General features: G+C 42.4%; 1 protein-coding gene and 1 long non-coding RNA gene across 6 annotated transcripts in view; one reads left to right on the forward strand and one right to left on the reverse strand.

Moving 5' to 3' along the window:
• SH3RF3 (SH3 domain containing ring finger 3) overlaps positions 1–26,479 on the reverse strand; it is a 247,216-nt gene that overhangs the window by 16,707 nt on the left and 204,030 nt on the right. For 2 of the 4 annotated variants that reach the window (XM_068180247.1, XM_068180248.1), the window contains exons 7-8: positions 23,026–23,276; positions 18,604–18,908 (exon numbers count right to left, since the gene is read on the reverse strand). In XM_068180247.1, coding sequence (XP_068036348.1) covers positions 18,604–18,908; positions 23,026–23,276 — 556 coding nt within the window. Of the gene's footprint in view, positions 1–4,024; positions 4,041–6,524; positions 6,620–18,603; positions 18,909–23,025; positions 23,277–26,479 lie in introns of those variants that run through there. The other 2 variants (XM_068180250.1, XM_068180249.1) reach the window with 2 other exon arrangements.
• Positions 18,606–25,430, forward strand: LOC137468471 (uncharacterized). Of its 2 annotated transcripts, XR_010995957.1 has the most exons (4): positions 18,606–18,736; positions 19,343–21,773; positions 21,821–22,202; positions 24,753–25,430. It is a non-coding gene; the product is annotated as an uncharacterized lncRNA (long non-coding RNA). The 2 variants fall into 2 exon arrangements; XR_010995956.1 differs by lacking the exon at positions 24,753–25,430 and having other exon boundaries at positions 21,821–22,975.

The raw sequence follows: 26,479 nt of genomic DNA on the forward strand, positions 1-26,479 counted from the left end.
CTTCAGCAGTTTCACTGTAAATCAATGAAGCATTAATGGACATAAATGCTGTAGAGAAATCTACACCGATTGGTTATAGACTGTGTCGCTTTTGAAAAGAGATAAGAAGTTTACAGGGGAGATATCTGATGACTTTCAGAAATGTTTTTGAATTAAATAAAAATAGTTTACTTTATTTTCCATTCACATATGGTTGTTTTATTGTTTTCTAGGAGATCTGTAATCTACTGAAACAGCTGTGCAATTATTGAGTTTTCTTTGTCTAGTAGCTACATTTCCAATTGACTGCAAACTGTGTTTGACATACCTACCCCCTGAATCTGCCAAGGTCAGACCCTCACATCTGTGTTGATAGATGGATTCACAGTGTGGACAGCACTTCTCCCATCTCCTGGTTACTCCCCACATGTTTTTATGAATTTAAATCATCACCTTTGTGTTGCCCAGGTTTTATTCTAGGACGTTCAGAGTCAAAACTTCCAAACCATTCATCTCAAAAGGATTCAAAGGAAAGCAAATGAACAAAATTAGACCTTACAAATAAATTCCAGGCTGTTTCTAGTTAAGGAAAAAAACCTGACTGGGAACACAGACAGTATAAGACAACTCAGATTTTTTTCTCTGGCACAGCTGACAATGGAGGCTCTGTTCCTATGGTGTAGCATGAAGGAATCTCAGAGGATATCAGTCTCTAGCAGCACAAGGATGGGATGGGCAGCACTTCTGTGACCCTGGAGCATACTCTTAGGGAAGCCAGCACTTGGACAGGTGTAAGTTCCTCTTGATATGCCAGTGTGAGAATGTTTGGGAAAGTGAATACTGTCTGAGCTTAAGAACTCATGAAGGATTAGATCAAAATTAAAGTCTGAGATATGTAAATGTTGAAATATTTTGCTTCACAGTAATTGGGGATGATTTTTCCCCTCATTAATAACTCACTTGAAGATAATAACTAGCTCTTCTTTCAGCTTCAGAGATGAGATGAGCACAGAATGCAGCTACCTCACTGATGACTGAGTGATAACATAGTCTCCTGTCTGCAAAGCAATAATCATGCCATAATCTAAATACCAATTACATGTACTGGCTATATCAATACAGATATATTTTTTAAAGCCACCCAAATACACAGAACATTCTGGCTTAGTTTTCTTCCTCTGCAGCTCCTGATACTTAATTTTCTGCCTATCCAGGTTCATTAAGCAAATGAGGAAACCTTACTGCAGCTGATAGAAAAGCTGTCTCTGGCCATTGAAATGAGGTAATTTCTCATGCAACACCAGTTACATCAATAGATAAGACAGCCAGAGGGAGAAGAAGAGGTTTCATTTAAAAATGAAGAAAAAAGAAACAAAACTGCTTAAATGCTGCCCTGAGCCCTGTGAGGGCTCAAAAGCCCTCACAAATCAGGAACTCATCTATCAGTCAGTACCCCCAAAACACCATATTTATTGCTTGTTTAACTTGGTCAGTGCCTATTGAGTAAATGTAAGTTAGTGGCTGGAGAACAATGCATTTTTATTCTGATTCCAATGTGGCTTCTGGTGATTGATGCTTGCATTGAAACAGTAGGTCATATTTTGGATTATGTCTCTGAGGAAAAAAGCCACCTGGGTTTTTAAAATCTGTAAAACTATTTGAGTTGAGATTTTGATAATCATTCAAAAAGCCCTGCCAAAATCCCCAAACCAATATAATCTCAAAGGGAAGCTTCAGGTCTGAAATATCTTTGGATATGTATTTATCATGTGCAATTTGCCACTATTTCTCATGAGGCATTGATGACATACTGAACAAGACAACAGCAATTACTTACTACACACTTTCTTCTGATTTTAGGGAAAGACTAGTCTGGTATCATATATTGTATGGAAATACTTGCCAAAGATTTAGTTTTGAATGGAGACAACTGCTCCTGGCCACAAGTCTTTTATTATAATCTCAGTATACATGTTACATGCCGAGAAGCAAAAAAGATTTTAGGATCATAGTATCTTTAGTTTTTAAATTCCAGTGACAGTAACATGCATACAGATGTGCACAAAATATTATATTTATTTATTATTAATGTGAAGATAGATACTATTAAAAACAGGGGAAAATAAGTAAAATGTCTTGCTAGACCTGACTGGGAATTTGAAATGTTTTGAAAACAGAACTGAGAATATGAAATTAATGTTCAGGTCCCAGTACAGCAAAACACATAGGCACTTCATCGTGTGCTTCTGTGGAACTGAGGCAGATGCAAGGCTCTAGAGACTATAAAAAGAGATAAAGAGGGAATCTAAAAATATATTTCAATATTCAATTTAGATGGAATATTAGATATTTCAAACACTGAAGCAAAGTCTCAGCCATTGTTAAGCTTCCTGGAGGCTGCCAAATTCAGAAGAGGTACAAGGTAAAAGAGACTCTGACAGGATAAAGGGTGAATGAGGGATAGATGACCTGCTCCACTGATACTGTAGCAGTTTTAGTGCTACTTTTTCATGGGAAACACAGCACAGGGAGTTGAAAACTACTGCTGTGATAAGGTAACTCAAAATTGTGTACAGATAAACTGAAATGCAAGAACACCATCAAAGAAGTGATGAAACATGGTTCTCAAGAAGACTGTGTGACACTTCCACTTACTTCCAAGCAGCCATCCTCTCTAGAACTGAGGTCAGATGGATGTGTTTTAGACCTAGTTTTAGTCCACCTCTTCCTTTGAAGTGTGAGCAACCTCTTTGGTAAACAAAATAAAGGAGTAGGCCTGATATCCTTCTACATTTGACATTCAGCTTCTTTCTTTGCTCAGCAATCTACTGGATTTCAATTATCCTAAAACAAGTAAAGGAAATTCAGCTCAAAGCATGGAGATCTCCCCTCTCTGTTCCAGTCTCCTGCTCACCACACTCCCTACATAGAGAGGCGTTAAGTATATACTTTGGGCATGCTTGGAAAGCAGAAAACTGACAGGAAATACTGACCTACAAAATCCCTTCCTGTGGAGATGGCACTCGGGAAATGGATTGGTTTTTTTCCCACAGTATAGGAATTAGGGGGAACCTAAATGAGATTATCAGGCAAATGGTTGAAACGAAAAAAATAGGAAGCACTTTTTCACACAACACATAATTAAATGGAGACTTCATGCACATAGTATTATGGAAGCCAAAAGTATGAAGAGGTTCAAAGGGGATTAGACAAATTAATGGAGAACAGACCTTGCAAGGGCTACTAAAAAGTGGTATGAATCCAAACTCTGCTTCAGTAAATCCCAACAGGTAAATGAAACAGTACTTAGAGCATACAAAGGGTAACTCCACCTCGCTATAAAGAGACTGTAAAAACAGTAACATTCTCAGAATTATTGCTATGGTAAAAAAATTAGGTATTTTGGCAAAAGCTTAGGAAACAGGACAAAACCAGGAATGAGCCCTCCCCTGTGCCCTCTCAGCTTTGGGAAATCAGCTGTTTCAGGGACTTCCTCAGCTGCAAGGGTCTGAGAGAGGGCAAAAGGCAGACATCAGGATGCAGTGTCAGCCAAGGAAGAGACACAGAGGGTTGGGAACCACAGCCCCAGAGCACTTTCACAGCCCTGCATCTGCTATTTGGATTCCTCAGCTCCATCTCTGCTATGCAAACCAAAGATCAAGGGATGTTGCACTCACACTGCACCAAGGAGCCACAAAAGGACCGGTGACAGGGCTGACAAGGTCCTATTCCTTCTTGGATAACAGTTTGCTTCCTAATCTGACATCGCACAGTCTTTGTACATGCCAAGGGCTTCCTTGCAGCTACCCTGGGGGTCTCCTACACTATGATACACTGTGTCTTGAGGACCTAACCTAATCTGAAGCCTAGAAATGTTACACCTTTGTTTTAATACAAATCAGGGTGCCTAAATGATTTAGGCAACTGTGGTGGACTAACTGTACTTTCTAGAGAATTGACGCAAAACAGCTGGACAGAGCATGAGTGTTCTTGTGAAACTTTAGGTTCATTTATTCAAGCTAGAGGATAATCTATCACAGCTTGACTGACAGCACAGGATTCTTAAATGAGAAAAAGATGTACAATTAAACTAACTGCTAGATGAACTACTTAAAATTAATGTTTCTAAATAAGATGATTTAGACTGACTGGTTAGTTTGCTGCTCCTTGGAAGGAAGTGAAAACGATTTATTGGTCCTGGGAAGCACTGGGAGCAACACTCCGATTCTGCAGTAAGCCAGAGCAACCTCACTCACTGAACACCTGAATGAAAGAGAATCAAGGACAGAAGTCACAATGTGCTTCAACGTACTTTAGTCTTACACGTAGTTGGCTCTGGCTCTACCCATTCATAAGGGATAGATTTTGTTTCAGAAGCAAACAGTTAAAATTGCTTGGCCTTCCTTTGTAATCTTGTTAAATGACAGGCAAGTGACACTTGTACTTTTATGGAAAGCAAAAACATGAGGGTAAATGGTTTGGATTAGTGGAGGCCATCTTATGCTTTATCCCTGATGTATCTATTCCTGCTTGGTTGATCTTGTTCCAGCAGCTGTGCCACCTCAGGCTGTAATTTCAGCACTTCCAATAAACCACAGGGTATTGGGCTGGCCTGCACTCAGTGAGAAGAAGACTGCTTGTGGAAAAATCAGGTATCACAGGAGGTACATTCTCCTCTCAAAATCAATTCCTCATTGGAAGAAAAAAAAGGCCTGTCAGTGGACAGTACAAAATTGCCAGAATGTATGTGTATACTCATTATAGTGAAATACTTCCTTCCAAGGATTAAACAGCTCCTAAAGGATGCATTTAGCTAGAGACAGAGGAGTCAGCTGAGACTGACAGAATACATCACACTTGCATGGACTGTGGCCTAGAGGAGATCAAAGCAGAAGCTCCTCTTGCCCGTATTTCTGAAAATTATCTGGGCTTTGCACTGCTGCTTGGGCATCCTGGACTGAGTTAGGAACAGGAATGAGAGGGGCCCAGATGGTCCAGAGAGGGTCTGACATTTTAGAAGCAGGTCCCTGACACCATCAAAGCCACAACCATAAAAATTTTGCTCTCTCTGAAGGCTGACCTCCAGTTTTGTCAGCTACCACAGCATCAAATCTAACCATTCCCCAAACATTTCTGATTTATTTCATGCATTAAAAACATCAGGCCTTGTCCCTACTCCCTCCTACCATTATGACAGGATCTTTCAAACAAAGCAAGTGATACTACTAACACACTCAAGCCGATGGCTTCTGTTCCTGGTGTAAGAGAAGCTCAGCCTCTGAGCACACAGGGCCATGCAGAGAGTCACAGGTGCTACTTTTCCATGGGCATCACAGGCCCTGCTGGGATGTCTGTTGCACAGGGACAGAACTGCACATTGATGTCTGATCAATTACTGAAGTGCATAAGCTTTGCAGGCAAAGCAGCTGAGGTTTCTGTAACCTCCCCTGTCAGCTGTGTTACAGGCATTTTCACTCTTACTGTATTTCCAAGCAGCCCTGTGAATTATGCCTTGCACACACTAAGATGGTTGAAGTAGTTTTCTCTCATCAAGATCAATTGATCAGGTATATTCTTTAAAAAAATGAAGAAAAAAACAGAATAATTTTAAAGTATTGCAAAGAAAGTGTCTGTCAGTGTCAGGGAATGACCAGGCATGCAAATGACAATTTCTTTGGTAAAGTCACCAAGGAACTGTTACTTTCCAAATGCCACAACACTTGGGTTTTAATTACTAGAGAACTTTGCCATAGCAAAAACTTGCTTTCTCAAGTCTTGGCAGCACATGTCATAAGAGCATCCTCTCTTCAGCAAAAATATTTCATAATATTTCATTTTTTTACTAGTTTCATCTTTTTTCTGCTTAAAAAATACACCCTCCCCCATTTGCTTAAAATACCCTATGCTAAAGACTGGTCTTTAGGAATATAAAATTCCTCTTTGTTAAATTAAAGTACAGAGCAAGAAGGATCAGCAATAAGAAACAGGGCTAACTGAAGGGAATAACTAGGGCATAAGCAGGGAAGGGGAGCCAATAGCGCTGTGGCATTTTTTTCCCTGCTTTTGTACTAACCCTGGTTTTACTTTGCTATCCTGTCCCTCCATTTACCTTCCCTTCATTTGTCTGTTTAGCCCTCTTCTTTTTCCCTGCCACATGACCTGCAGATATGACCAGGTAATGAAATGCAACTGAGTTACACTGATTTAACTAATTACCACTTGTCACGTGTGCTACCCAAGCCAATGTTCTCCATTGTGTCATTCTATCCCAACTGTGAGATAAAACATGTTAGCTCAAATGTCAGCCTTAAACTGATCTGGGTAACCCAAGATGTGTAAGGATATGCTTTATGCCAGAGCTGAAATTGGGTAATATCAGTGATGCAGCCAGTGAGAAGCATCTCACACAGACTGCACACAGACTCACATCTGTAACCTCAAGTGCTCTCTGAACACAAATTTGCTGCATGTCTGGATTGTGCTATGCAATAAGGCAGTGACATCTGGTTGGTGTTTTCATTTGCAACTACTGCAGAAATAATTACCAATGACAGCACAAATACAGCATATTCCTTTTCACTCTGCCAGCTAGTTGACTGATGCAGAGGAGGCCAGTGTGACCTGAAATAAATGGTGAATCCTGCCAACCAATAGAAAGAAATGGTCAAATTTAACGTGTAAGTTAAAAATGCTTCGGTGAAGATGTTGGGCAAATATATCTCACATCTGAAAATGATGGAAACTATATAAAGATAAAATCACTACTGCACTGGAGCAGAAATGACAGCTTTGTCATTCCATCTCTGAGTCTGCCTACCTCAGATGAAGATGAAAAACCCTTTACACAAGTCAGATAACGGTGCAAAACTGCAGGGGTTGATCGACAGACTGGTAGGCTTTCTGATTTTCATTTTAGCAAAACAGAGTGGGCAAACATCAACTTATAATTGTCCCATTCTCAATTTGATCCTGGTTGATTGGAATGTCTCTGCCTATAAAGATAACAGAATTAGTAGCCCATCAGTTAAGCAATCACGACTTCTATTCAAGGTCCTGTACTATGATTACTTTGCTGTATCTGACAGTCTTCCCAGAGCAGTGTAGGCAATATGATGAATATCTTGCACTCCTCTTCCTGCCAGAACAGCAATGTGTTTGAAGACCCCCTTCCAGTCTCCCTCTTTTTAACTCAGCAGTATTCATGCTGCTTCAGAATTCCAACTACAGATAACCAGATGCTACCAGTTGCTTTGCAATGTTTTCCAGTAAATGATTTTCTGTCAAACCATGAGGACATTTCAAGTATGTACCATCAGGGCGTGTCTCAGTCCCAGTGCTAGTCAATCTTTCCATTAATTATTTGCTATGTGAGCTACTGAGTGTACTTCTAAAACCAGAAGCGGGCACTGGGATGATTGAGTCCACAAGCAGTGTCCTGGTTTTACCTGGGACAGAGTTAATTTCCTTCATAGTGGCTTGTATGGTGTTGTATTTCGGATTTGTGACCACACAATCATAATAGCACACCCTGTTTTAGTTAGCAAGCAGCCCTTGCACATTGTTAAGGCCTTTTCTGCCTCTCACTCACCCCATCAACAAGGGGACTTGGAGTGCATAAGGAGTTGGGAAGGGACACAGCCAGGACAGCTGACCCTAAGTGACCAAAGGGATACCCCAGACTATATGGTGTCATGATCAGCAATTAAAAGCCTGGGGAAGAGGTAGAAAGTGGGGCACGTTCAGGGTGATGGTGTTTGTCATCCCCAGTCACCATAACTGTAACAGAGCTGAAGATCTGCCTGGTAGTGGGAAATGGTGAGTGAATTCCCTGTTTTGCTTTGCTTGCGTGTGCAGTTTTTGCTTTTGCACCCATTGAAGTGTCTTTATCTCATTCCATGAGTTTTCTCACTTTTACTGATTCTTTCCCCCTTCCCACTGTGGCAGGGAGCAAGTGAGTGGCTCTGTAAGTCTAAGCTGCCTGCCAGGGTTCATCCACAACAACAGGATTAACAGGGTAAGAATTCAAAACAATTTTCCTAAAATGGAGAAATTATCCCAAATCACCATAATGAAATATGCAAAGACAAGCATGATATGCAACTGCTAGGAATAAGAAATCAAATGCACCCTGCAATATGAGGAGTGATTGGCCAGCCAGCAGCGCTGCAAAGGGACATAGCAGTTACACTGGGTCACAAAGTGGGAGTGAGTCAGGATGCTGTTGTGAAAAAGACAAGCTTTATCTGTATACAATGTATATATAAGTAATGGGAAGTGCTTATTCCACCCTAATTTGCACTAACTAGATCTCAGCACAACTCCACTCTGGGACACTACTCTTTAAGACTCCAGCAAGCTGAAGACTGCCCAGAGGAGAGAGGAAAGTGTAATCAGAAGTCTAGAAAACATTACTGTGAAGAAAGGGAAGGAACTGGACTCAGTGAGGTTGAAAGAAGAGAATTCTCAAGGACTAAACACATTATAAGTTCTCTAACATGTGAAAGGCTGTCAAGAGAAAGCTGCTCAGCAGTTCCACGTGAAGCAAGACATGAAGAAGCAAGATTGAATTATAACCATGAAAGATTTGTGAGGGATAATAGAGAATTTCCTGACGTGAGGAATATGAAAGGACAGGAATTGATTGTTCAGGTAAGTTGTGGAACTGTCTTAATGGAACAATTTCAAGAAAAGTTAGACATCTGTGGTGGGAAGTTGGCATCCACCTGACTTCCTCATGGCTGATGAATGGAAATCCATTCCAGGCTTCGGGGCCACAACCCTTACTACCTCTCCTGTGCCATTGTCTCTCCTGGCCAGTTGTATCTCTCAGCCAGGTTCACTCTAAGTCTGCCAATCAGGAGTATCTGGCTTAGATATAAAACCTGTCCAGAAAAATTTAAGAAGTTGGAAAATCAGCTCCCTCTTTTATGTCCTGGTCAAAACCTAGCTTATGCATTTCCCTTGCCACAGCAGGGACCATTGTGTTGATAGGATCTGCCTGCCTGACCCCTTCCCTTTTCTGTCTCAGAACTAAAGTTATGAAAAATAACATGACGTTGTACAGGAGGGAATAGAGATCTCTGTCATAAAAAAAGCCATCTAGTTCCATTTAAAAATATACTAGTTCTGGACTGATCATGAACTGGGACAAAAAAAATTAAAGCACAGGAAATCTACTTTACTGCAAAATAAGTTGGCCATGGATTTGCATTAAATTACTTCTTCTCTCCCTGAGGCATCTGGTGATGAAGCCCAATGCCAATCTGCTTCTAGTCTGCTGAATACGGTGATCTGAGACTGAAGGTTAGCATTACAGCTTCTGTAGTATTAACTTACAGAAGCATGTCAGTGAATATGAACCAAACAAAATATATGCAAAAAAAGGCAAAGCAACAGGTTGAGTTCTGCCTTTATAATAAATTGCTTTTTAGAAGGTTGACTGCTTGACACACTATATTAATCAATTACGGGCAGCCTGCAGATGTAGTGTCAGAAAAGTGACTTGTGCATGGTGTATTTTTTGAATTCCTGAGACTGATCTTTTCTCCAGAGGGCAAAATAGTAACGTTTTTTTTCAGTCCTTCAGAGAGGATCACTGACTCCACGTCTTCACTTGGTCCAAAGAGAATTACTAGATGCTTGAGACATTAGAGTCAGTCTGGGTTGTTATTTTTTTCGACTGAAAGTGGCTTTACCATTTGGCAAAAGAAAGGCCAAGGGGTTGTACATTTTTATGCTGCTTCTGCAATGTGAATAATAAACAAAACTGTACAAAATAAGATAAATATCCCTTTGCTATAACTTGGTTATGCCGTTGAGTTACATAACAAAAATAGAAACATGCCACAGATATTTGTTGACTGTTTCAACATGCTATTCCTACAGTATTGATGTTTTGTCAGAAACAGCAATTTCTTTCAGTTTACGTAATTCTTCTAGTAGAGCTGACTGAAAGATTTCTGCATTGATTATAGATATTTTAACCCACCTAGGAAACAGAAACATGGGCACTGAAAAGTTGATTAGAGACAATTTTCACAGGAAATTTCAGGCTTTGTCTCCATTAAAAAACTGCATTGGCACTTAAATTTCTTGTAGCTCAGTGAGTAATCTCTATTGCCTCTTGGTGATTTAAGACTTACTGGCTTGTGAATTCACAGTTGGAAAACCACTGAAGAAAACATCTGAGTCTTGAATGTGTGGGATGCCAAGATGCCACCAACTCTGATACACTGCAAGTTGTTTCATTGTTTTCAAGGCATCCAGCTTCCTACTCTGTTCTTCTGCTGCAATGGTTTAATCTTGCATGTCTTCCTTCCTGGGAGTGGTGGGGTAGTGTCACCTCATGCCAGCTCTGTGTGTTACTGCTTCAAGCAGAAAGGAGAACTATGGGGACAGGAAAAGCATTCACACTCTGGGCTTTTTAACCCATGCATGGGGACTGGGACCTTGATGCCATGAGGGAATGAGAGACCAAAACATGTTCTTCAGGAACAGGACAGGGAGAGCACAGAAGCCACGAGGGGAGGATCAGCTGAAGAGCTGTGTAGTCTGGGGTTGGCCCCTATGATCCCACAACCGGCAGAATGTGCCAATGTCTCCCACTTATAGCACAAGAGCACTTACATTTCACCCAACTAATCCAAGGACGTACTTGCCACCCCCACCCACAGCCTGGCCCCATCCAGCCATCTGGTCCTGCATGATTTCTTCTGCAGGCAGGGGAATGCCATGGGAACGCCAGTGCCGGGATGCTCACACGCAGACACACACTCGCGCGCACATACGCCTCCAGCCTTCTGCTTCCAGTGCTCCCTTGCATGCTCTTTCTTTTGTCAGTTCTACTTTCTTCCTTAGCCGTGCTAAGGATTTAGCAAAAGCTCATGGGTCCTCTGTGCTGTAAAATTAGGTCTCTACAGGTGCCAGGAGAATTTTGTGCCTTGGCATCCAAACAGCTTCATCTCCAGTTAGTAGATAAACTGAATTTCCTCTTGAAGTTAAAGCACTCTCCATCTTCTCTTCCCTGGGATCCACTTCCCCTTAAGGCCGTAGAATGCAGCACAGAACCACTCAAAAGAGAGTTAGAGAAATCCACTGCAGACACTTGAGAAATCCTGTGACAGCACTGTGAGGCAGATAAGCAGAGGCAGGGGGAGAGCAGAGAAAAAAGGAATAGCTTTCGGAGACTGCTTGGCAGCAAAGTCAGCGCCTGAAATATCTGTGGGGAGTTTGAAAGCATTTCCTAACATCAAAAATGTGAAGAAGAAAAAGAAATTTTGATCAATGACTTATTGCCCTTGATCTAAGCAAAAGAATCCTAGCCAGTCAGAAAGAACAGAAATCTGTTTTATTGTAAAGCTTAAGTTTTCTATGTTTTGACAGCTGCGGCTCATGCTTTTGGCTGGGTAATTTGCCAGCTTAAAAATATTCATCACTGAGTTGCCAGGTTTTTGTCCTTTCAAACTGAGCTCTAATGATGAAGGAGAAGGTGCTGGAGAGATTTTAAGCATGAGTTTTCTCCCTAAAACAGAACTTTGTGGCCTGAGTTCACATGACCAGAAAAAGAGGTTTCCACTCCCTGGCCAAGTTTCTGGTGAATCACTTGCTGGTCACTGAGCCAAGATTCACTTTCTGGAGCATGGGAAGCAGTGGTTCATTGTGATGAAGACAGTCCCCTTGCCTTTGTTGAGAGGAAATGGATTAACAGTACATATTCTGTGCACAAATCTTGAGAGAACTGAATGAAAATATTCCAGACTGGAACATGTTACACTGAAAAGTCATAGCTGATTCTGAAAATGATCAGTGAAATGCTGGGTGTTGGTGGCTCCTGGATCAACTCAGATGTCTGACAGAGTACTCAGGAAAATTAGTGTCACAGATTTTTTTTTTTTTTTTAATGCAAACCTTTAGATTACTATTCCAATGTTGCTCCCTCTTAATGCATCCTACATTTATTCTAAGAATTCAAGTCAGGCTCTTCTGGTCTTGTGCAATTTTTTTATTGCTATGTCTTGCACTGTTATAATTTAATCACTTGGTTGTTATTGTTCCATTTCATACCTGTGCAACTTAGTGGGCTTTCTTAGTTGAACATAAGGAAAATATTTTTCCCAAACTGAAAAATGTTAAATAATTTCATATCTGCTAGGAAGATGGAATTCCTCTTACAGAAACTCGGGGTCAGCCTTATAGACTTGATATCTAAAAAACCTGCTTGCATCAACTCTGTCCTTAGCTTCCTCTACTTGTCACAGGTGACCATTATTTTTGTCACACAATTTTATATCTACAAAGTCCTTGCAAGCGCTCAACACTTCACTTTTAGACAGATCTTTCATTTTCTGAATAAGGAATTAAAATGTCTTTGGGGATATGAAGTGATAACAAATCCCTTTCAGTCAGGGATAAGTTAATATGAGAAGTTGCAATGCAAAGACTAAGAGTAAGGAAAAACTGAAAGTGCATAACTGTGTGGGATCTGGTTCTTCAGGCAGTTTCAGGTTGACCATCTGATAGCTTAATTGGACAGCTGTAATAGGAACCAAGCTCAAAGAGCAACTCAAGAGTTTATGAAGCCAAATTTCTAAAGGGCCTTTGATTTAGTCTCCAATGCTTCATAAAGCCAGGGTGGACAACTAAGTGTGTAGGCAGGAGGCCTGTACTGAAGGATGCTGCCAGGTAGGACTGGGCACTGGGCTGCAATTTAGGAGAAGGATGAGAAAAGCACTGACAGGAAGGGAGAGTGGTGCAGAGGGAAGTCTCTCTGGTCACGTCTACTCTGGCATAAAAGACAACGTCAGGATTTAGCAACAAACCTATGTGTGCATCCATTAACCTTTGTGGCTTTGGCTTATATCGACTTCCTGCTTTATGCTCCACTGGGGCAGCCTCACCTGAAGTCCTGTGTGCAGTTTTGGGCCCACAATATAAGAAACATATAAAACTATTAGAGAGCATTCAAAGAAGGGCTATGAAGATGGTAAAGAGCCTTGAGGGGAAGTCATGTGAGGAGCTGCTCAAGTAACTTATCTCATCCTGGAGAATGAGAGGAGACCTCACAGCAATCTACAACTTCCTCATGAGGAGCAGTGCAGGGGCACTGATCTCTTCTCTCTGGTGCCCAGTGACAGGACCTGAGGCAATGGCCTGAAGTTGTGCCAGGGGAGGTCTAGGTTGCGTATCAGGAAAAAGTTCTTCATGACAGAGTTCAAGAAGCATTTGGACAATGCTCCCGAGTACATGGTGTGCATCTTGGGGTTGTCCTGTGCAGGGTCTGGAGTTGAACTTGATGATCCTTATGGGTCCCTTCCAACTCAGGATATTTTATGATTCTATGAACTAACACTCTTCCAGGACAACACAGGAGCATGGTGGTGCCACACCACTTACCAGGACTGTTCTTGATGAGCAGTCTGGATGTAGCCATCCTATTTTGGGCAGAAAAAAAAAGCTTAGAAGCAAGTCATGCAGGGACATTTGCAGGGCCAGAAAACAGGCCTTGGTTTGTTCTGTTTTGCAATGTAGTTCTCACACCAGCATCATGCCAAACATACTCTGTCATTTGAGGAATGCATTTATTTTGAGCAGACTGATACTTGAGAAAGTGAGTGACACTGGTGAAAACAGATAGATGTTTACTGATTTAGTCTTCACATGCAAAACTGTTGGTGTGTGTTCAAAGTAATTTTCTGAAGATGTATCTCTTCTTATCTTAACATCAGGAAACAGCAGCCTAGTGTATTTTTCCATTTCTTGTGACTTTTAATTTAGATCCACTACATATTCCAGGGACACAGTTCCTAAATTTAAAGCTGCAAACAGACTTGTTCTCTCAGCATACTTGTAAGAAATGTTTGATTTTACATTGCCAATTTTCAAATATTTCAATATACTCTGGCTAGGTAAAACAGTAAGGAATTGCTGTAACACAGTGACGAATTAATGACTTGCTTGATAGTGCAAGCTCTTATTTTCCTCTCTGTGAGCTCTTGGGCCAGACATTTTGGAAGAGTTTAATCAAAATCCTCATCAAAAGCCAAATGACTGGATTTTAAAGAAAGTTTAATTACAGTGGTCAAACCACCCAGCATGATTTGCTTGATTTGATTAACATAATGAGGAGCTCATTTAATGAGAAATGCATTAATTCATTCAAACAAGTGGTTTTATCAGTGGTATTAAGCATCAACCCAGATTATGTACAGCAGAAACTATTATAGCAAAAATTGAGCAAGGTCAAAGCAGTAGTCATACCATAATTACAAGCACTCAGCTGTAATCTACCAGTTGAACTGGGTAGTATTCCTGCCCAAAAAAGCAGGATCCCTATTTTTAAAAGCCCCCAAACCAAACAGTTTTGCTCCAATTCAACAGCTGAGATCTCCATCTCTTTCTTTCAGATGTTTGGAAGATTTGGGAAGTGGGTCTGAATTTTTTGACTTTCAGATCTGCACTACATGTGCAGATGTTAGTAACAAATGACAAATAGCCCAAAGGAACTCTGCTACCACTCCACACCCCTAGAGGAAATGGATGTTGTCCATTTGCTCTTTGTTTTATCTCTCTCCCAACTCTGTGATGTCTTAGGGATGCTCCCATCCCTAACCTGGCATACAGCGACTCTGGGGAAAAAATAGTATTTTACTTCTGGGGAAAGGAAGCTCCTTTTTGAAAAAAAAAAATCCTCAATTGGGAAGTATTTGAGAAAAAGAAGAAAGAGTTTCCTTCACACTTCCCTCTCTTCCACTGCCTTCTTTAGATACATTTCACACCCTATATTTCAACTTCCTTGTTTCAAGACCCTTTCCTCTGGGCTTTGCACAGCACCCTTCACCTGGATCCCCCACTGGCACCCCTTCTCTGGTGCTCCCTGCTCTATCTCCCAGCAGCTGCCAATGCTCTTCTCTCTCCTATGCTGCCCTGACCACCTTTACCTCTTTGACTTCTGCTGTGCTCCCTCACCTTTACTCAGGCTACTTGTCATTCCTGCAGTGTCTGTGCTGCCCCTGTGGGAGCCACCTTTCCTGCTGCTTCCTACTGCGCCCGTACAGCACTGAAACTTCTTTGATTTTCAAGTGCTCTACTTTTCAGCTTGCTTGGCTACCAGTGCTTTCCAAGTACTGTTACACAGTGGACTTCAGCACTGTCTATGGCACAGTTTTTCATCAGCTACTATCAGCAGCTGGCAAAGGAGACCATGCTCAAAACTGTTCCTTAAGCAGACAGGAGGCTGGTCAAGGAGCTGAGATGTGGAGCCCAAGCCCAGTTGCAGATGGCATCCTCCAGGATTAGATGCATACCAATAAGTGAAGACTGGCACAGAGGCAGAATTTTACCTTCTGATTAAGTCAGCAGGAATATGACAATAAGACACCACTATTAGGGTACCTAAATGAATATAAGTACCAAGGTTCACCCGCAGCTTTGGAAATTTGGATCAAGATCTTCAAGAAATAAGCTGAAGCAAAGAACTAGAGATGTCAAAAAATAGACCTAAGGATTTCTTTGCTATATAAAGTGAGCAAGAAAATCATTCATGCTCATCTAATAACCATAATCCTTAGGATTATTTCTGCCAGTTGCCTTTAAACCGCAAGGAAATGAGTGAAAGTTGGAATCGGAGTCCCTTGATTTTAGAGAAATCTTGGGATTTGCCTGTATGTGACTGCTGCACACCAACAGGAACCTGTGATATTGGCATATAAACGTTTGCACAGAGGAAAGCATTAACAGTGATGACTGCAACATACACTCAGCTAGGCTATTCCTAAGGTGAAGTTGAGCCCATCTTGGAACAAGCTACACAAATAGCATACATGGACTCACTGCAGAAGCTGCCCCTTGGTGTCACATTTAGTATCCCTGAGTGGAATTGAAATGGGAAATCATAAAACATAAATTTTTTAGAAGATCATATCTTAAAACACTTTTCCTCACTATCTCCCAACCCAGCCTTCAAGCAGACAATCAACATTATTAAAGTTATAATCTGGAGAAAATTCCCCAAGGATCAATATATCTCACTATACTAGAGTGATAAATGCAAAAAATGCAATTTATCTCCACAGTCCTCAAAAGAACCATGAAAAACAATGGATCCTCGTCATGTCCATGCCTGAATGCAAACTACTTCTTATGAACTATGTGCCCTCTGTACCATAGTGAACTCACACTGACAATTCCTGAATGAAAGAAAACCATGGCTAATAACAAGAAAATGTCTCTTTAAATTGTTATTCTCTGATCATTCAGCCTTTTTCCTCAATGGTATCCTACAAAAGACACCGGAAAGACTAAGCCAGGATTAAAGTTAACAATTTCATGGAACATCAAAAATTGTTGATTCTAACAATGCTAATTTTATGACACACTAAAACTTACATCACATATGACTTGTTAATCTCAGTTTCTCAGGAGATAATTACCTGTGCATTTCTTCCATCCTGTGCTCAATAGAGCTGAAGACCTTATTACCTCTCTTCTTACTAACTTCCCCTCTGTTCCTTTCATCTCAAAATACCTGATTGATCAATATAATGAAACTGAACTCAGAAAAATTGCTTCTGATCTTTGCTTATCTGGCAGCTTGCTATGTCCCTCCTGTTTTTTGCTCCTTGATTTTGTCTGATTTTTTCCTACTATGTGTGCTGATAACAGATACTGCCTTTCTCCACTGATATTTCCTCTGACTGTTATGACACTTTCCTATTTACCAAAAAAACTGCCCAAAGAGCATTCACTCTGAAAATATCAAGCTCTGTTACAGATATGGTTCCAGTTCTGACTCACAGATGCCTTTCTGAATAGTTATATGGCTTTCATTCTGGCATTATCTAAGATCTCAATTGCTTCAAAGAAATATTTGGGCTTAGCAAAGAGTAAAAACACAACTTATCTGTCCAAACATCAGTTACTATTCTAAAAGGAAGGGAAACATTGCTAATTCAGATCTTTCTAAAATGAAAGTGAACTGTAACATGGATAAGATTCAGGAATATGTTGCTCAGCCTGGGCATTTATGTATTACCCAATCGAGTCAGAAATGACAATTTTTACTGTCACTTCTTTCTGATACTTCTCTGAAAATGAACTGGTCTTTGGCAATGCCCATTGCAATGATGTATATTATTTCCTTCTCCCCTTCATGCATGGAGATCAAAAACCTCTTAACTTTACTTCTTTGCATCCCAATTCAGTAACTTTAAGCTGTAACAGCTTGGGAAAGATTAACCAGTATCTTAGGACTGTACTCAATATAATTTTGCCTACAGACTTTCAGTGTGCAGTATCACATGAACTAAAATATATGGACCTATCACTTAATGTGTTTTAGGAAGTAAAAAATAAGCTAGTACACAATGCTCCGAGGCAATGCGCAGCTCTACCACCTCCTGCCTAATGCCATTCCCTCCCTTGGACTTCCAGAACTAGTATGTGTTGTTCTGCTTCCACCACATGCAGACCTTGATGAGCACCTGAGAGCTGTTCTTTGTAATCAAGTACTTAAATGTCACATCCAGGGCAGAATTTCTGCGCTCTTTTTCTTTCACCAAAATGCATTCAGAGAAAATTCAAGACAGGATTAAGGAAAGCATTTTAAAACTTGTATTCCTCATTTTGTGCAACTGGGGGTTGTCTGTGGCCCTGAGGACACACGAGTCCTGCCACCTCAGTATTACCATGTACAAAGAAACTGTTTCCTCCATATGTGTCTGTCACCATGGGAACATATGGAAAGGATTTTTTCCAGGTTCAAAGGAAAAGCAGGCCTCCACATCTCTTCCTCCTACTCAGATACAAACCAGGATCTTGCTCTGCTAGCCAGTACAGCGATAATCTTCAGCACTGATATATGGGAACTGCTGACAAAATGTAAACATTTGGTAAAAGCAAAATATCTGCCAAGAACCTAAAAGGCTGGGTGCTTAAAGCAGCTCTCCTCACTGGCTTTCCTTAGCAAGGTGTGCCAGGGAACATGTACCCAGCTATCAGTCCCACTGCTGGCTCCTAAAAAATTGACCCTACAGTACACTGTACCTACATCCCATTGAGCAGTATCCACTGCCTTCTTCTCTTTTGGCTGTGACACTGCAGTGAACGCTTCTTGAAGAAATTGAGATGTTTCTGGAAGAGCAAAACAGCTCCTACCACTCAGGAGCCAGTGTTTTACTGTGCCCGAGGCACCTGCTGTGTGGCTGGTGCCACCATCAGCCTCTCTGACGTGGGGAGGCAGACGGATTCTGACTTGGCCATCCGGCTCTGATGGCCAAGAGCCCTCTACAACATCTCACCTCACCACTGCAAATTTGCAGATCTCGGCGCTGATCATTGGCAGAAACACACAAATTCAGCCCATCCAGCCTTGTTTCCCATCCGCGAGCAGGTGACACGACAGCAGCCTTGAGTATGGTGGTGGGGGGAAAGATGAAGTGTGGAAAGAGTGTGAGATGAGGATGCCCAAGCTGTCTGGCGATGGAAACCAGTTTTCGCAGGGTGCCTCCTCAACAGCCCTGCGGGAGGGCGAGGCTGCAGCAGCAGAGGCACAGCAGAGGCACAGCAGAGGCACAGCAGAGGCACAGCAGAGGCACAGCAGAGGCACAGCAGAGGCACGGCGGCCCTTACCTTCTCGCTCTTCCTCTCCTCGGGCTTGCCGGCAGGCCCGGGCGCGGCGGGGCCGCCCAGGGGCCCGCCGCCCACGTCGCCGTTGAGGTGCGCGGCGCTGACGTTGGGCGGGGTGATGGCGGCGGCGGCGGAGGTGAGCGGGATGAGGGGCCGGGCCCCCGGGGCGGGCGGCTGGTGGCCGTGCTGCGGGGACACGGCGGGGTGAGGCCGAATGGCCGCGGCGGGCAGGCGGGAGGGCGAGCTGGGCGTCCGCAGAGGCGAGACCGTGGCCGTGGGTCGCTCCGGGGCCGGCACTGCCGGGTGCGCTGCGGGGGGAGCACAGAGCACGGTTAAATTGCCCTCGCACTGCCTGGATGGGCCCCTCAGTGGCCATGGCTCACTTGGGCAGAGCACGGCGTCTACAACACCGTGGGTTCGATCCCCTTAGGGACCGTTCACTTGGAGGGTTGGCGTCGACGATCCTCGTGGGTCCCTTTCAAGTCCGATTGTTCTGTGATTCTGTCTGTGAAAGTGCCAAGGGCCCCATGGGATATAAGCTCTGAGCCTTTGCTCAGGCTATGTCACCCTGCAAGTGTTTTTGGCTAATTCCCCTCCTGGCTGCAAAGCCCTGTCCAAAGTCACCAAAATTGGCTTGTTCCCCTCAGTGATGCCACTGGGGAATGGAATTCACTATCCCTGCCCATGCCTGAAAATAAATACTTAACCTGCTGCCTCTTAAAAATACATTATGTCGTTCCAGCTGAGCTGTTTTCTGCACCCCCGGGCCCTCCTCCTAGAATGATCGGTTCTGGAGCAATGCAACACGGGACCTAAGGGGTTAGCCCAGATGATCCACGCTGACCCTGCAGACAGCAATTACAAAAGGAGGTGTCTTGTTTCAGCCCTAACAAAATGATCATCACATCACTGTGCTGCACAGGATAAACTAAGCAGAAATTCACCGGAGAATTTCTGAGCTCAGCCTCCTCTCTGCCAGCAAAGTCCCTAAGGGACTATGTAGCGCCTTTTAAGTCTGGCTGCTCCTGCTAAGCAAGCCCTGCCTGCAAGCAGTGGGAACCAGGAATTAGAGCTCGCCCATTTAACGGTGACTTTGACGCACCGATGAGGTCAGCTCCCCCGGGATTCCAGAGCATGTTGCATGCTTCAGGATGCAAAACATGTGACAAAGCTCTGGGTCCATTTCCACAATGATGTTGTCTATGACTTCCAGTTTGGTGATTGCTTAGGTGTTACCTAGATACAGCCCCACTTCAAGTATGTGCAGCCTAAAAGCAGAGTCCATACTCAGACATTCCCTCACATAAATGATTCAGTAATAGGACTGGCTGGAAAGTGCCCATTTCATAAATGATTTCAAGGTTTCATGATCTTGTTTAGTTCTGTCTCAGTGCAAAATTTGAACCTCTGAACATTTTTCTGAGCATAACATGCTCACTCACCCCACAGTAGACTCTGTTTTGGTCAGGTTATTCACCTGGGAGGTGAAAACATAGAATGTGATCATTGCACTGTTCTCTTATGTGGAGAACAGCTCTGGAAAGCCATCAATTTCCTTAGCAACGTGAGCCAGTACAGCTTCATGGTTGGTCTGGTTGAAGTACATCCACTCCTGACAAAAAAACTTTGAGTCCAGCAAATCAACTTTTCTTTGACCAAGTGGCATTTTTCTGGAAAATTTCTGACTGACTTTGATCTGTCATTTTCTGACAAATTCATCTGAAGGACAAACTTTTATGCAGCTGGAGTTCACTCAATCTATAACTAAAGAACAATGCTAGAACAACTCAAACCACTAGTTTCTATTCCTGTGGTTATCAGTGGCACCCATTATAGGGATTAGATTGATAGAGTGTCATTAGTCACACTCACTACACCAGCTGAGCACTCCTGCCAGGAGGGGATTTCATCTCCCAGCCTTCCATCCTATTGTCTGATGTGATACTAAACATGATGGGCCAGCCATCATCAGATTAGCACCTCCAAAGTTTATATGATTCTCCCTTACAGAAGCTCCTTGACTCTATAACATCTTTTTTAACTAATGTTTATAGCAAATCAGCTACACTATCTTTAGCCAGTCTGTGACTTGATACCACTTTACCACGTAGCATGAGGATGGCCCTAAAAGTTGTTATTACAGACGCCTTCAAGACTATTTTTACTATTAGTTATCATCATCCCCTCCCAGGACTACCAAGAACATGCATTGAAAGTGCAATTCACTTCCAGAAAGCCAGGCAAGGTACCCATTAGTTATCTGGAAATTAGTCCCTCCTGATTTTCCCATTTGGAACCTGAGTGGTAAGCAATTTTGCTATGAGAAATCTAATTTTTGGGGATGGTTAAGATTGTAGGATCTGGGTTTTGAACTACTGTAGGGAGCAATGGCTTTCCTAAATTTAGAGAGAAAGCATACTAATGGAATTTCTCTGCATGTACTTGGATGCAGAACACTGATTTGATAATCATACTAGGTACATCACCTCTTTCATGTAGGACTTGGTGTTTCCAGACACAAAGGAAACATAAAACATGAGAAACAGTAAAAGAAATGGCCTGGGAAAAATCAACTCTGAGCAGAGCTCTCACATTTTATTCTGTAGTTTCATCTGCTTACTGTTACAATGTATGCCTTTGCTCTGGGATCTCTGGATCTGGACTGTGCTGCATCAAACATGCTATTAATTAGCAATGCTCACTGAAGGCTATTTTTGTTTTACACTACTCGTATTTCGTTTTGGGTGTATTCCTACATTAGTGGCCTTGTAGAAAATTGATTTGTTACTCATGTATATTGCAAGCCAACAGAAACGTGATTTGAATACTGTGCCAGCTTGCCTCTCTTGGAAAGCTTTTTCAAAAGTCAGTGCATTGACCTGTCCTGCATGGGCTCTGGTCCACAGGAAGCTGGTGAGGACAGCCATTATGGAGATAATTACTGATAATTGTGAAAACTTACTTTATTTATCCTGGCAAAGATTTATTAAATTAAAACAACAATCTCATGAACCTTCTGGAAAGGTTGGAAAACCCTCTGCTTTGGAGGTTTTGGAACCGCTCTGTGGTCCCTGGATCATCCTGCCTGCCAATGCTTTGGCACTTTAGAGATGTCAGAGTGACCTAGAGGAGCAATCTTAAATCAGGGAAGCTGCTGGAGGTGTGGAAAGAAGGTGTGCCAGGCCTGTGGGGCAGAGCAATCTGCCACAGTAGGGCAGAGCAATCTGTCACCTTAGTTTCAGGAGAGTCACCTGCCTGTTGACATGGGCACAGGAAGCACCAGGATCACCTGAACACTTCCGGAGCACTGCACCCAAAAGGGGACATTTTTGCCTTTGCACTGTGGGAGCAGGAGACCTTTTGGAAGAGTGTGACTTGAGAGGAAAGCAGGACTTTGTGAAGTAGAGAAAAAGAGGATAAATCGATTATTCCCCAGTGTGACGTGGATGCCATGTAAAGCCCTGCATTGTTTGTTGAGCAGAGGAGTCTCCACTGTTTGAGACTGAGATTCCCAAGTATTTGATTACATCTTCTCCCCTTTGGTCTGGACTGTGTAGGAGGTGAGATTAGATGGTCATCATTGTGCCTTCTGGCTTCAGAAGGTATGAATTCATGACTTACTCTGCAGGCTATTTCTCCTTTGTGTTTGCTCTGTTTTGTACCTAAGACCTCAGTTTTCAGCAGTCACAATCATTACTGAACTTTGTAAATACAATAGCTTACATCCCTATAAAATATCAGAAACAAAATGTTTTAAATTTTGCTCTATAAAGTTCCACCACAAGGATTTACTTTTACTTTATTCAACATCAGAAGCTGTTTAACATCAGGGAAAGGGGAATAAATTGTACTCTAGAAAATTGTGCTGTACATCAGAAAGGGAACCTAGAAAGAACAGAGGCCCCCTGGTGCAAGAAGCTCTTATTCTCACTTCAAAAAGGTGGCAGCATTTTTCAGATCTTTTGCTTTACCACTAACACGGGGTCCCATTCTGCCTAATAAATACCTTTCATCCCTGAAGCCCAATGAAATGCTTCTTAATTTCAAGGCATGTATTACTTGCTCTGCAATAAGAACAGTATTTTTTTATGAGGAAGCCAACCGGACTCAGAACTGTTAATCTCCTTAGTATATAGAGTGCTTGCTTTCACTCAGATAAATTGTATAAATATTTGTAAACACTACAATCTATTTCAACTGTAGCAACAGAACAATCTGATAAACACAACATGGTTCCCAGAGATCAATAGAAACCCATAAATATTACAAGCAAAGAAAGCATACTCTATCACCAATGGACAAACTCCACAATGACTGGGTTAAAGTGAGAAAGAAAGCTGTGGGGATGGGCACATTCTAGAGGGCTGCACTGGAGGGGTACCCCATCAATCCTGCCGGTGCAGGAGGCCCAGGGTGAGCACTTACCCATCTGCATGGCGCTGCGGGGCTGGCTGGCTGGCTGCTGAGCCGAGTACCGCAGGCAGTTACTCAGCTGTGGAGAGGCCGCCTGCAGCTGGGGATGTGTCGGGGGAGCAGTGATGGGAACAACTGGTCTGACAGCCGTGGTGGCATTGCTGTGGCCAGCCACAATGGGGTGGATGGCTCCTGGGGCTACTTTTGTTGTTGGAGCTCCTACAGCTCCGCTGTTCCTGGGCTGCCCAGCTCCCACTGGCACCCTGCATGGAGACAGACAAGTGCAGTGTAAGCATGCTGCAGAGACCCCAATACCCAACCACAGTGCTGATAAGTACCCCCAGTTACTTCGAGGGTTTAACATGATACCCTATCAGTTATTAAAGTAAACTGAGGTATTGATATATACCTATCTTTATAGGACCCATTTATAAGCACGCTGGGGGATATTTTCACCCCTTTATTCTACAGGAAGAAGTGCAGGGTAAAAATAGAAAAGAATTTTTCTCATCATGTCTTTTATTACTCTATATTTCTGTCTGAATAGTTTCTAGTAAAATCACAAATCTTAATTCAGAGAAAATGGGTATCTCCCAGATGTCACTTTGTGTGCCAGAGGCTATTTCACATGGAGTGATAATTAAAACAGACTCAGAGATCTTTTCTTTGAACCGAACCTGCATACAGCCCTACGGGGAGAAACAAAGATAGGTAACACTAAATCTGTGTGTGGCTATGGAAGGTGACTGAAAATCTGCAGACTTGACTGGGCTTGGCTTAGCTGAGCACTCATTCTATGATATAACCAGCTTAGGCTTGCTAAGGGAATGCAACAGGGACAGGAGTGCAGCTAACCTGAATGAAAAAGAAGTCCAAACAGTTGTTGACATCTCTCTCACTCCTCACTTTTAAGTGCACGCATAATTTGTATTTCATCTGAGTGGCCAAGTAGACCTCAGAGGGAAGGGACAAGGCTTTTTCTCCTATGAATTCAGACTACAGCATGTCTTGATCCTCTTACCACTCAGGTAAAAACTCTGACTAGGACAGAAGGACACTTAGGAAGACAGAAAGACATCAATGGACAAACTCAGCTGCTGCTGAGCAGCCTTTCTCTGTGTTTCTTACTCAATTTCCTGAATAATTTCTTTCCCTAGCTGTAGATGCCATGAAACAGATGGATCATTTTGTGCTGTTTTCTTCTCCTGGGCTGCTTCTTGCACTAAGGTCCTCTTCCAGGAAAGAACAGCACAGGGCATATGTGGCAGAACAAAGTAAGGTGGAGGAAATGGAAATGAGACAGTGCAAGAGTTTAGCAAGAGAGGAGAGAATAACAGAAAAAGTGTAAGAGTCAGCTATGGGATATGGAACTGGGAAAAACTCTGGGCCCCCAAGATTGCATGGGAAGACAGAGAGGAGAAGAGCAGAAAGGAGCGTGAACAGTCTGGTCTGGTTCAAAGGACATGGGTGACAGAAGAAATAACCCTAAGAAAAGAGTGAAAAGCCAAAAGAGTGGAATTCTGATGGAAAAAGACCAAAGCACAGGCTGGAGGATATGGTCCAAAAGGGTAAAAAATAGCTACTCCTTCTGCACAATCCTCCCTCCCCCTAAAGTCACAAGGGGAAAGACAGCACTGTGGTGTCATTGACTTGACTCATCTCATGGTGCAAGGTTTGCCTGGATTACATTTTGCCAAATAAATCTGATTTTTTTTTTTGATTTTCTTCATTTTTTCAAGTCCCCAGGTTGGGAAAAGCTGGGAATCCCACCAGATGGAAATCTTGCCTGTCTGTCATCTGTGAAGAGCTGGCAGGGTGGCAGGAAGGTTCAGCTGGAGCTGGCTTGGCCATCTGCACTAGATTCAATTTGCCAGAAAAGCACATCTAACAGTCCACTGAGAGCTGTGTTCAGGCAAACATGCACACCAACAAGTACAGCAACTATCTGTGACTCCAACAGAGATGCATAGATGTTGGATGTGGCAAATATTCTCTGCTGCCCTGTGCCTGCCTGCCCATCTAAAGAGTTTTGTTCTTTTTCCATAATGCTCCACTCACACATGTGTTTTGGTAGCATATAAATCTAGTTCAGTGTTATTAAATTCACGATTTCTTTTTCTTGGGTTTTGTAGGGTGTGGCAGAAAAACATGTATGAATCTAATCCTCTGCTTTTCTGTCAAAGGGGAACAAAGTATGTTGAATGTAGTGCAAATAGGAGATTTTGTTGTTATCAGATTTTTATTGCTATTCTCACTGAGTGTGATTTATACAGGAACTTAATTAGCCCACAGGATCATAAATATAATCATAATGCTGCTTTCAGGTTTTGTGGAAAGAACTTTTGCCCTTTAGCACTTCTGTGTCTTGTTCTAGCTGTGACATGCTGCATTTAATAAAGTCTTGCTGATTCAGATAACCGACCCTTCAGCACAAACCTCCTTACTAATTAAGAGCTGAAGAGGCAAGGAGTGAAGGCAGCCAAGGGGCTCTATAAAATAAAGTAAATACATTTAGGTTGATGAACAGTGAAGAACCAGTGAATTAATATTTGAGGTTTCCTTACTGAAATGCAATATTAGGACAGTCAGCAGGCTTAGTTGTTGCCTTCTGATCTGTTCTTAACTTTTGGTGCTACTCAGAACACATGCTACAGACTTGACATAAACTTTAGATGCAACAAAGCTGGATCAATTTTTCAAGATCAACAGTGTCTGAGTTGTGAGGTGCCATTTTCTGGAGAGGAGTCAAAGATGATGGAGACAGTGTGCATGTGGGAGGAGAGACTGCGACCACATGAGAAGGAATGAATTCAGTTTGTAAATCCACAGTTGCTCTAAAGGAGATATGGGCATACATATGCCACCATTCACCTGCAAGGAACATGTAGGGCAAACAGTCTGGGACACAGAGATGGACTTTCTTCTCCGCTTCTCAGCTTTGATTTGGTATTGTCCAATACTGAACTCTGACAAATGGCATTCCTCTCCCCAAAATGCCTTTTTTTCTTTTTCTGCTGCAACTGAGGCGAGGGTAGGTAAAATCAGACAATTTACTTAACTCTCCTACCACTTCAGAATTTTAACTATTCAAACATTAGTCCAGATCCAAAACATCCCAGATCTCTGCTTTAAGAAGAACAAAATTGACATGAGGAGCTAAAAAGCAAGACACAAGCATTTCTTAATTTGTTACATGTCCAGTAGTTTTATAGCAATAAAATCATTAGCCAACATATTCTTTACAATTGTAAAACCTGTGCCTATCAGAGGTTATAAAAGTCATCATCTCATACAGCTACTGCAATCTCCTGAGGACATGGTTAACTCAAATGCTGCAACCAGCAAGTCTCATTACTGAAGTCCACAGTGCTACCAGAGAATTTCTGGAAGGGGAATGTGATTTAAAAGCAGAGCCACATTGTTTCCAGTGCCATCCCCTCAGCCCCAGTACAGACCAGTGGTCCTC

Source organism: Anomalospiza imberbis, chromosome 2, assembly GCF_031753505.1.
Source record: "Anomalospiza imberbis isolate Cuckoo-Finch-1a 21T00152 chromosome 2, ASM3175350v1, whole genome shotgun sequence".
Lineage (NCBI taxonomy): Eukaryota > Metazoa > Chordata > Aves > Passeriformes > Viduidae > Anomalospiza > Anomalospiza imberbis.